General features: G+C 51.0%; 1 protein-coding gene across 9 annotated transcripts in view; it reads right to left on the bottom strand.

The window, feature by feature from the left end:
* The window catches only part of AGAP1 (ArfGAP with GTPase domain, ankyrin repeat and PH domain 1), a 520,758-nt gene that overhangs the window by 244,809 nt on the left and 263,623 nt on the right, over positions 1 to 12,326 (bottom strand). For all 9 annotated transcript variants that reach the window (XM_031452456.2, XM_064485288.1, XM_064485289.1 and 6 more), the window contains exon 9: positions 11,207 to 11,299. In XM_031452456.2, the coding sequence (XP_031308316.2) occupies positions 11,207 to 11,299 (93 nt within the window). The remainder of the gene's footprint in view (positions 1 to 11,206; positions 11,300 to 12,326) is intronic.

Genomic DNA, 12,326 nt, shown 5'->3' with positions numbered 1-12,326 from the left:
TCTGCCAAATGGGAACAGTAAGCACAGAGCCTCCCAGGGCTGCTGGCGGATCAGCGAGCCTGCTAAATCAATGCACAATGAATCAGGTCCCTTCAAAGGCAGTGACTTTTATGTATTATATCCCTCATTTTTAAAATAGATCAAACAAGGGCGGGGTCTAGCTCAGTGGTAGAGTGCCTGCCTGGCATGTGCGAGGTCCTAGGTTCAATCTCCCGGGCCTCTATTAAAATAAATAAATAAACAAACCTAATTACCTCCCTTCCCCTCAAATAAAACAAAACAAAAAAAACAGATCAAACAGCATGAAGCTGAAGCCGCCAACTCAGAAAAAGATGGCCAGTCACAAAACCATCACGACAGCTGCAAACGCTACCTGTTAGTTCCAGTTTTTTAAAAGCTCCAAAGAGGAGGAAAATCCCTGAGACGCTGGTGTTCAGAGTGGAAAGGGCACAGAAGACACACCTGATAAATGGGTCCTGGATCCTGCCACATAATGAAGTGTAACCTTGGGTGAGTCCTTTAACCTTCCCGGGACTCAGTTTCCCTACCTGTGAAAATGAAGACGCCTGGCCAGCTTTTAGAAGCAGCCTGTCTGCTGTGCTGAGACGCTGTCATCCCAGTATGGACTCGAGGAGAGCGTTTGGTTATTTGGGCAAAAACGGGACGACCACAGGGGAAAATAAGTCTTATGGTTAATACACGGAACTAACATGTATGAACACATCGCACAATTACACACATGTATCAGCACCTCCGTAAGTGCTGACACACGTCCCTCACCCCTGAGATAAATTACCGAAGGGAAATGTGTAAAATCCTGAGTAAAATTTCAATTTTCAAGCAGAAAAAATGATTTGGGACCAAACACAAACAGACACCTCTGGTTTGGAACAGCAGCTTTGGGAAACTCCTCTCCTACTTTCCACCAACCTGGCCCAACACCTGACCCAGAGCACTCGAGCCCAGAGCTGTCTGATAAACAGACTGACAAGTTTTTAAAATGAAAGAAACTGACAGCTTAGGATGTGCGGAGAAACTACCACATGCCCACCCTCCAAGGCTCACAGCCTCCGCTCAGCCCTGAGTTTGGGAAATGGCCCTCCAACCCCACAGATCTGTCTCACCAGGTCCATTAACCCTCCCCACAATGCAGGCCCCTCCTCCCCCAGGCCCCTCCCCATCCTCCTCCTCAAAGGCCCAGCGAGTTTCAAACTGTCCCCCTTGGCCTCTTCCCTCCAACGCAGGAGTGGCCAGACCAGCACCGACTTGGTTCTCAGATGGTCGGTCAATAGAAAAAGAAGAAGGAAAGTCCCACTGGGGGGCAATCTTAGCTGCCCTTGCAGGCTCTGAAGTATTTCTGCACTGCACACATGACTGTGTTACAAGGCCACGAAGCACCCGAAAGCACTAGCGTATAGGTATAACCCTTGAAAACCCCTCGACCAGAAGAGGCATTTCGTGGTAGTCAGACTTCTGACTCAGCTGGTATGGCACAGGGGAAACGAGCTTGGAAACATGGCACCCAAGGCATTTGATTCAAGACTACACACATTTATCAGGAGGGAGCTTCATTTTTTTTTTTCTAAATGGAGGTTCTGGAGATTGAACCCAGGACCTCGTGCATGCAAAGCATGTGTTCCACCACGGGGCTCCCCCTTCCCCCCTTAAAAAGCCTTTAAATTGATCAATTTAGAGGCTGTATATCCTAGTACTGTTTAGTTGACAGTCACTAATTTAACTCCTTGCTTGTTGGACTGGTGGTTCCTGGGGTTTTAATATTATAAATAAACCTGCTATAAACATGTTTTTACATGTAAGGCTTTTTTCTCTTTCTCCTAGTGAATTATCCCCTTGGGATAAATTTCCAGGAGAAAGATTATTGGGACAAAGTGAATACAATTTTTTTATATCTTTTACATACTGATTACCCTCCAAGAGGACTGGGCCAATTTTTAGTACCAGCATAACACATTTCTAAAAGCCTTTTTTTTCTAATTTTCTAAGAGTAGGATTTTATCATGTTTTGTTAATTATAAGTCTAAGTATAAAATGATTTCTCATTGTTTTAAATTTCTTATACTTTAGATATGAGCAAAGAAAGGCCACGTAACCACCCATGTTTACTTCCTTCTCGTGGTTCTTCATCTCCAAGTCACTCCTCAGCTGCCACTCACATCCCTGGCAGTGTGATGGCATGGCTGGTATATTTATACATTTCCACAAAATTCATTTCTATGCATATTAAAAACAATATAAATTATTTTTCTACCTGAGACCGTGATGATAAAAACATTCTTGTTGTGGGGACTAATTACCATCACGAAGGCTATGGCTGACGTAGACTGAATAATAGGGTAAAAACTTGGCAATTATGAGAACAGCCCAGTGTTACTAAAATCTGCGGGTCTGACGTGGAACGATTTTTATACACCAGATGACACAATGGAGACATTTATTTTGGTGAAATTTTTTCTGTTGTAGAGAAGTTTTAGAAGAAACCAGTTCTTTAAAATGACAATGGCCATGGACAAAGAAAGGGTTTATTTTTTGAAGAGGAAAAGATGTCATTCTTGTGTTTCACCTAAATATAGTGTTCTGTGTACATGAATCAGAGTGAAATTTAAAGAACATTGAGTTAAAAAATGATTCTGTATCTTCAAATGTAGAGGGCAACTTCTCCAGTGTAACATAGTCTTTAAAACAAGCATAATGTTGTTTTGGGGGAAGAGAACCATTTTACACTGCTGCCCTGCTCCGTCCTCCACCGTCCCTGCCCACCTACTCTCCCTGCTCTGTGGACACTGCGGGGAGCGGCACCGTCAGAGCCTGCCCCTCCACAGCACGGGGTAGAGGAGCACGTGCAGGAGGCCCGTGTCCGTGCGGCAGGGAAGGCAAGGGGACATCTCAAGGCCTGATGAGGTGTCACGGGAGACCCCACATCTCCTTGGGGACAAGGGAAGTTTTTCTGCAACGGAAGGCACTTGATCAGACATGGGCCCTGAGGACAGGAAGAGGGTGACGGTACAGACTAAAGGGACCAACCAAAGTCGGGAGCCACATGTGTGCGAAGAGGGAAGGCAGGGAGCCCCGAGGGAGCCCCTGTGCCCGTGGTGTTGACATTTCTCATGAGCCAGCCAGAACCTACTGGTCAACCCCTGGGCCTGCCGGGGGCCCTGGTGCCGGCTGCAGCTCAAGGCAGCGGCTGGTCCAGGTGCCAGACAGCACGTGCTGCGGAGGACGGTCCCACATACAACATCCTGTCCTGCTGGAGCCCACGGGGAGAGTAGACCACTCACCTGACTTTCGATCTGGTTTAGAAAAGATGGTCGTTGGAGGCAGATTAAATCGGGTGAACGGGACAGGGGAGGATCTTCTGGCAACAAATTCTAGAGGATTCCTGGATCTGAATCCCAGCTCTGCCACTTCCAGCCCTGTCCCCGTGGCTGTGTGGCAATCTCCCTGAGCCTCGGACTCCTCACCCGTGAGCTGTGTCTGAGGCTGACAGACAAGTAAGTGAGGCCGTGTGATCACAGCTCTAACACAGTAACTGAGGCACACTAGGCACCCAGGAAGGAAGCGCCAGCTCTCACTGCAAACCTAACACAACGATCTGGTCATTGTGAGACTTTCTAAGCAGACGGAAAGGTTAGCGAGTGAATACAGCAGGGTGTGGGTCTCACTGAAAGCCCTAAGATGCCAACAGTATTTTTTAATGTTTCTATTTTACAAGTCTATAAATGTAAGGGTCATCGTAGGTATTTTCTAGAAAATGTCTACCTGCGAATCAGTTCCTCAAACTAACAAACCCTTCCAGGCCTATTTTATAATATTTCAGGAAATTTCTACATACTTTATTACAGCTGTCAGGCTTGGTACCAAGGGTTGGAAAACCTGGCCGTCGGACCATCAGTTGAAACCCGAATTCCCTGAGTGAGATGAAGGAAAGATGCTTCTGCTACACAGAGCTACTGGACAGAACACCGCTGTCTGGCGGCCTCCCTGAGAAGGAGACCCGAGGAGTTCGGGAGACGTCCCCTTCAGAATTTCTGTGGCAAAGGGCCCCGGAGCGGAGCGAGCAGCCTGCAGGGCCGCGTCATGAGGAGGGAGCCTGCGCGAGCGGCCGGGGCCGCGGGGCACCAGCGCGCTAAGCGGGGGGGCCCCCTCGTCCGGCTTCTGGAAAAGTACCCGGTCAAGCAGGGTGTTCGACTGTTGCTGTTTTCATACAAAACGTGACGTTCTGACAGCCAGTGGGGCTCTTCCTGCCAGAAAGCCAACTGCTCACTTGTTTCGGACTTTCCACGAAGAGGGAAGCCAACTGAACAACAGCGGCGGCGGGACGCGCCGCGCAGGGAGGGAGCCCGCGCTCGGCAGCAGCGCGCTTTCTGCAACCGGCCTCCTTCAAACGGTAACAGTTCACTGCCGCTTAGGGGGGCTTAAGTGCAAACCCTCCAGAGTGTTTCAAATACTGTATGTTTCCTACCTGGGGCATGGAGCCTCAAAAAATAGGTTCTTCTGATATTCAGACACAGAGACACAGATAAAGCGGCCTCGCCCTGGGATGCCAGGAAGTCTAAGGCAGGACAGCCTGTGCGTGGAGGGGTCGTTACCACGGCTCCGAGGGTCACACAGGCCGGGTGCCCGTCCCCACTCTGCTAGTGCTACGGGCTGAACTGTGAAGGCCCAGCACTCGCAGGGTGAAGCTCTAACCCCCAGCGTGACTTTAGCGGCCCCTTGAGGAGGTGGTTAAGGTTAACCGAGGTCACAAGGCCCAAATGCAATGCAACTGGTGTCCTCATAAGACGAGGAGTCCCCAGGGGCGCACGCACGGAGCAAGGGCCACGTGAGAAGGCAGCGGGAAGGCGGCCATCTGCCAGCCGGGAAGGGGTCCTCACCAGAAACCACCCCTGCGGGCACCCTGACCTGGGCGTCCCAGGCCCCAGAACTGGGAGAAATACATTTCTGAGGCCCAAGCCCCCCGTCTGTGGTGCTTCGCTGTGGCGCCCCGTGCAGACCCCCACACGGTGCAATGCTGGACGAGTGACAGCCTGGCTTTTCTGTCATCTGTGAAATGGGGACCAGTGTCTTTCCTACTTCACAGTCCAAAGGGACGGCAGCACGAAGCCCCAGCACAGCTCCCCGACGTTCACCACTGAGACTGACGGATCATAACTACCCCTCGTAAACACAGTGGGGTTAAAGCAGCAAGAGGGAGGGGGGCCCCCCGATCAGAAGGAAAAGCAGGGATGGTCCCCCCGAAGAGGAGAGGCTGCTCTGGCCAGCGCTCAGGGACACGCTGTCTCCGGGGGGGCCTGGAGTCCTTGGTCTCCCACCCTCGTGCTGCCCCTCGGTGGGGACGAGCCATGAACCCCCCACAGCTGAAATTGCACCCCTCCCTACCTCCCGGCACAAGGCAGCCAGCGCCCTGGACCACCAGATGCCCCAGCCCTTCCCGCTTCCCCTCCTCACACCTCGTTTGGAAACCCCGTCCCCTCTGCTCACCCTGCTCCCTCTGCCTCTGGGGACCACCCACTCGTACCTCAAAGTCCAGAGGGGGTGACCCCTCCATTCCTCACCCTCACCTCTCCACCGTCCCTCGGCTCCAAGGGCCCCAGGCCCCACTGCGATGCCCGCCCCCCAGTACCGGGGGTCATGGGGTGGGGGCTTCCCTGCACATCCCTGGGCAGCCTGGGTGGTAGACATTGATCTTCTGCCTCCCCGAGCCCCTAGAAGGGTCCCCAGGGCGTGTCTACACAGGATGAACGTGGGACTGTTACACGCCCTTTGAGTCTGATAAAGAAACAACGCCGAAGACAAGTATCTTACTGATCCGTCCATAAGCTTCTATTTGCGGATGAGTTTCTAGTTCCGAGCCCACAGGGAGCTGGGTTCCACCACCATCGGCGGTTGAACTTCTAAAGAAAACAAACCACCTTTTGGTAAAGTGAATCACTTAGATATTATCCCAGCTCCTGGACGATGGATACACGGAGGACATACTGAGTCTCTAAATGAACTTCCACTCTCCAAAGTAACATGTGTGCGCGCCCGTTTATCGTGAATAAAACGTTGTACGTTACTCTGTATCTCCCTCCTGCAGCCCTTACAGCCAAGGGAAGGACTGTTTTAAGTCGCTTTGCTGATTTATACTAAAATTATGGATTTTGTATTTTAATCCACATAATTTCCTTCCGCATTTTGGGCACTTTGGACAGACCATACTGCCATCCACCTGCATTGACCTAAGCGTCAGGGGGCAGAGGAGGGTCTGCCCTACTTATTCAAAGATGGGTGACTATAAGTTCCAACGCGGGCACCCAGATATTCCAAACTGTTTTGCCAATGACACTGTGATATTTGAGGAGTCGAATTAAAAGCATGTGATGCACCCACCTGACCCACTAAATTAATAATGGTAATTGGCCGAGTCTGTCGTGAACTAGGACGGATGCAATCCTCTCGGGGAGCTGTTCACCCAAGTGAGGTAAATTAGCTTCAGGGCACCACGTCCATGTCAGTAAATTACCCGCTTTGCGGGGAGCCGGCTGGGCCCGGGTGCCAGGCAGGGCGGATCTGCCACGTGGGTGAGCAGTGTGTTCTCAGGGCGCTGGTGCTCACAGGTCTCCCTGTGGTCGGGGGTCGTGGACGCAGCCCCGTGGCACGAGCTCTCCCGCATCGTGGGAAGGGGGCACACCCGGCCCTTTCTTTCCCTTCCAGTCTCTCTAAAGTTTCGGCCCAGTCTCTGATCTTATTTCCTCCGTGAAAGCGGACGACGGCCGTGACCGGTGTTGCACTTAACGGAGACGCTGAAGTGAGCAGTGTTGGTGGCTCTGATTCTGTGGCCGCCACACAACCGCCCCCTCGTGTGGATCCCGGGTACCAGACAGCGCGGGGCAGCGGCCTGGGGCAGGCTGGCCGAGGGGATTAACTCCAGAGGATCCTTTCACTTAATTGACAATTGTGCTTTCTACTCAGCTGAGAATCAAAACTGCGCACCACTTCAAAACGGCTCGCGGGCAATGGTGAGGCGCCGGGGAAAGCGCCACTCGGGCCGCTCTGCCTCTGATGCCCTGGGAAGGGCTTTCCCCAGCATTCAGGCGGCAGGAAAGTCTCTGCTCTCCCAGGCTGGCTGGCTGCCCCAGAGGCGGCCAGGACATCCAGGTCAAGGTCAAAAGTAAGACCTCAAAAAAGTCCTAGGAGGACACTTGTGCTTGGTGCATCCAGGGAGCAGCACAGCACCCCCGAGTCTCCCGTCCCGACTAACACAGGAACGCCCACGCCTTAGGGCCGGACTGTGAACGTGGGATGGAGGTAACGACTGGACAAACACCGTCAATCGGTCGGTCTAAAGGGGGAAGGACAGACTCCAAGACAGAAGCATAATGAAGCAAAGACAGTGTTTTTCAGTCTTTGAAATCCCACAATATTTTGCGAGAAGTTTTCCTGTTTCCTGTTTGTCCTTACAAATAAAAGATTTTCAATTGTGTAAGGGAGACAAGATAAACTGACCGAGACTTTAAAACTTCAAATGCGGTCCAGTGGATGTCAGGAGGTGCGAGGCCAGGCCGGGTGGTCTGTTTCTGTGGACCGAGCGCCCGGCCGGGATCTGCTGGGAAGGGGGAGGCCAGGCTGAGGCTGGGGATCTGGACCATAATATAGAGATTAAAAAACGCGGAAGGGAAAGAAAGAAAAAAGAGCACACAGCTGCCGTCCCCCAAACAGACCTCCCATCTGCCACCCACGATTTGCATGTCACCTTCTCCGGGCTCATTTGTACTTCATTAACTGCCATTGACTTAACAAGATTTATGCAAATGACACCACAGGCGCTCCCTAACTCCCACTGCAATCAAGTGATTATGTATGTACAACTCTCCACAGCAATGAAAAATTAATACGTGACATGCCCACTCGCCACCGAGCCGGGCCTCTGGCTTTTTATTTTTCTTGCTTTGCTTTTCCATTTTTATTCGAATAGACCTTCTCTTAGTAGTAAAAAGGAAAAAAAAAGAGAAAAGAAAAAAAGAAACAGAACTCTCTGAACCAAATCTCCACTAAGATCCCAAAAAGGACAAAAAAGGGGAGGTGGGCCCAGATCCAGAAGAAATGAGTTATTCTGCAGAAAATAAGTCATCTGCTTGATGAGAAAGCTTTCCCTGGGAAGGAAGGAGGAGGTGAAATCACCCTGTCGTGCAAAGGCTGCTCCCACGCCGGGAGAAGGAGCCCCCATCCTCACAGCCAGCGAACGAGCTGCATAAACTGTGAGCCAAACGTGGTTAAAATAACCCACCAGAACAAGTTTGAGTAAAGACACAAGTCAGGATGCAGGGCGCGTGGGAGACGACCTCGCCAGTGTCCTAAACCGTCCCCGACGGGATTCCTGTGCAGGGCAGAAGCAAGACCTGCAAGGACCACAAGGACCGGCCAGTCCCAGAGCCGTCACCAGTACCCGCCCACGGAGCCCCGAGGCTCAGGACCATTTCTCTGCCGTTAGCGAAGGGACCAAGAGCTGCGGTTTGGCCCAGAAGTGCAGACCAAGTACTCTGAACGCGGGCCGAGCGTTTAGACGAGGGCTCTGCTGCTGGTGCCAAGGGCAGGGAATCAGGGCCGGATGAAGGGACCCGGCCCAGCCCCGGCACAGAGGAGCGGGGACACTCAGAGAAGCAGGTTGCTGCAGGCACATGTTAGGATGTTCTCCCCAGGCCAGGCAGCAGGTATTTTTATCTGGGGTCAGGGGTCACGTGTTTAGCCTAAAACACATAACTTTGCTTCCTAAGCTTTCTGAAGGTTTTTCACCAACAGAGAGTGAGGAGAGCACAGGCGGGGGCGGGGGGGGCTGGGACCTGAATCCTGGCCCCATGGCTTCGTGGACGCCTGGCCTGGAAAGCTCACCTTCCGTGGGTTTAAGATAAGTATATAACACAGCTGCCTCCACCGTGGCAATGCTGAGGATTCAGGGAGAGGCTGCCAGAAAAGTGTGCAGCAAATAACAAGCAGCCGCTCACTGCTCTAGATTTGCAGCGTCTCAGCGTCTAGGGCATTCCAGCAGGCACTGCCCGCCGGGTTCCCTCCTCTGCAACCTCATTCACTTCTGCTGGTTGAAGTCATCACTGGGAGGGTTAGGAATTGAGACTATCTCTAATGGTCTTGCTTCCTGCGTAAAAACACAGAAAAATCTGTATGACTGTGTACAAACCCACATCAGTCCGTGTGATCCAGAGCGAGGCTGACTAGGGTGTTCTGAGCACAACTAATCTGAAAATCCAGTTCTGCCAGAATCTAAAACTTCTCTCTCGAATCTCCACATCCTGGGGTTTCCAGGAACTGGATATGATCCAGTGCCCATTTCGCAGAGGAGGAATCTGAGGCCAGGCACCTGGTCTCCAGGAGGCGGTCCACCCGTGGCCGCACGTCGGGGCAGCTGGGAGGACCCGAGCCGTGTGCCCTGCCTGCACCCCGATTCCCCAGGAAGCCAGACCGTGATTTAGAGTCCGACTGGATGATTTTGAACACTCACAACTGAAAGGCTTCCAAGGACTGGATAACACTCATTTTACGCTTGATGCTCAACTCCAAGCGGCACGCATACTGACAGCCTAGCCTGCAAAGCAAACCCTTCTGCAGAGGAGCAGGGCGCAAACTCAGCGAAGGAGGGGCCTGCCAGGCTTCCATGGATCCAGAGCGCCCAGCCCCGAACCCACAGGACATGTGAATTAAGGAAATGCTCTAGTATTAAGTTCTAATATTCCCAAAAGGAAATGTCCTAGGACCAGTTTTTTCAAATGAGAGGAAAAGAGTTGAACGAGTTTTATAATTCCCATTGAAACAGCATCAACAGAATGAAAATTACGCATTAAAATTACCTTATGTGGAGAGCTACGTTTATAAATAAACCCACAAAGAAAGAACACACAGCTGTGTCCGTGGACCTCTACAGTAAAGACGCTGCTTACGAGCGAGGACAGCAAAGAGAAGGGAAGAGGGCTGTTCTCAGTGGATGCCCGAGCCAGACCACACGCTGGCTGCCCAGTGTCTGAACGTGTCTTGTGGAAGCCCCGCGGCCTCCCTGCTCTGGTGTCACCCTTGAGGCTGGTGGCCACACCTCCACGCAGAAACTGCCTGGCCCTTACCTGAGGCTGCGTTCCTGTTTCCAAATGGGTGAGACTACCCTGTGGGCTCTGGCTCTCGTTAAGGGTGGCTGGTGCCTACAGGGGTTCCTGCAGGACTTGTAAAACTGTCCAGGTACTCACGGAAGAGGGTGGCAAAACGTGGTCACCCTGGAGGGACAAATCGGTCACAGAAGTGTTCCTAAGGGGTAGAGCTGCGAACCCACCCACAGAATCCTTGCCCTCTTCAACAGAACGCATGCTAAATCCACTGGCCTTCCTCAGCAAACTAAAAGGTGACATTTCCAGGAGCCATGGGGCCAGGTGGAACTCTTTATTTTTCTTTTCCTTGGAAAAGTAACAGCAAAGGAGGTCACGTGAATTCCCGTTTTACTTGAGACAAAAAGTCATTTGGTACCTGGCTTCTGGGCTAATGAAAACCTATTCCAGGCGAGCAACATAGGCCAAAACAAATGCTTGAATTCGAGTCCTGTTGTGTAATGAGGAAGTTTAATTAAGGCCCCACATTACAGCTGTAAATGTTCCTTTATATAATAAGGTCTAAATGAAACTGAACCTAATCAAAGTTACAATTCCTTCATTAGCAAATTACAAACAAGAGCGCACAGCTGACACACGGGCTATGATTATCACAACTAATTGCCTCGTTGTTACAAACCAGCCTGAAACAGTGTTCAGATGTCCGTCTGCGAGAGCAAATTAGGGCCACGTCGGGCTATTCCTGTGATCACAAGGGGCTCTTGTGTAGCGATCTGATTTACCCCCGTCGACTGGCGGCCAGCGGCCCAATGAAAGCTGGGCTACAAAGGCAGCCTTTGAAGCCAGCTCAGCCTCGAAACACTCCATATGCAGGCGGGCAGACTGCACCGCATTAGATCTGTTGTCACATTTTCCCTCTTCTTATTCTAATGATCCTATTTTAATACACACAGGAACCTCTTCTAATTGATGTCAAGTGAGTGACTTCTACATTCATCAACAGAGCACATCAAACAAACCTTGGCGCACGAGCCAGCATGGCGGCGAGGAGAGACCCGGGGTGTGTCTCCGGCTACAGGGACACACTGGGGGAAGCGGCATACCTGTTTAATTGGGATGGCTCGACCGCTCCCGATGCTGTCCGCCCGACTCTCCAGGCCTTTCTTCTCTTTGTCTGGGTCACTCCCTTTCCGAGACTGCAAAGCAAAAACCAAGTTAGCATTTAGGGAAGGGCTGCGGTTTCCAGATCGCAGAGGTGAAACCCCCTCTGCACAGTTTCTGCGAAATTCACACCCAGAAGCCCTGGGTGGATGAGCTCCATGTGCGGAGCGGACGGCTAAGAAGTCCGTCTCCACAGAGCCATCCTGTTTCAGAGGATCTCCTAAACTTTCCCCCGACTTTTCCACTGCAAAATTAGCTCTTAATTCTTTCTGTAAAGAGTTCAAAATTCAATTACTAGAAACCAATGGACCATATAGGAAAGTAACGCCCAACAGGAAAACACATTCAAAGGCTGCAGTTAATCCAGCCGAGAAGAAAAGGACTGCTTGCTGCTTGTTTGGGAAACCTCTGACATAAACGTATATATTTAATTAACGTCTGAAGGATTTAAAAAATTCTATTAATGACTCAGTGGTGCAATTAAATGGTACGTCCTCGATTCGTATCAAGGTGCTGCTAAAGTTCCTTTTTATTGCTTCCAGCTAGTTAGAAAAAGAAGGTTCAAAGTTAAGCTGGTATAAGATATCGCAAAAAATTACAAAGGGAAAAAGAGGTTGAAAATATCTTTTTGGACAAAACGTCTGTGCTTTGGGGGGAAATGAGCAGCTTTGTTTGCCAAGTTGCCGAATGGTCTTCTTGGCTGTACTACTGACGGACGTGCGCTGCCCGGGAGCTGGCAACCGGCAGGCAGGGTGGCGATGCTTCGCCCCAGGGAAGCCATAGCCCCAGCCTACCATGACTTGGGGACACCGAAGGAGCGCCACGGCAAAGTCTCCATCTCTTGGTGGCATGAGAAAGTGTGAGCACAATGATTTTCTGACAGATTTATTTTATTATGAGAGAAAGATCTGAGACTCGTCCTCCTTAATAACTGTGCTGACAAGTGACAACTTCACTCCATTACTTTTCAATGGGAACATTACTCACGCAATATTGAAAATGGAGAAACATTTTCATGTGCTTTTCAAATCTGAGATGATATATGAAATGAAAAGACTTTGT

Source organism: Camelus dromedarius, chromosome 4 (genome assembly GCF_036321535.1).
Source record: "Camelus dromedarius isolate mCamDro1 chromosome 4, mCamDro1.pat, whole genome shotgun sequence".
In the NCBI taxonomy this organism is placed as follows: domain Eukaryota; kingdom Metazoa; phylum Chordata; class Mammalia; order Artiodactyla; family Camelidae; genus Camelus; species Camelus dromedarius.
This window is presented reverse-complemented; position numbering and strand designations above follow the sequence as displayed.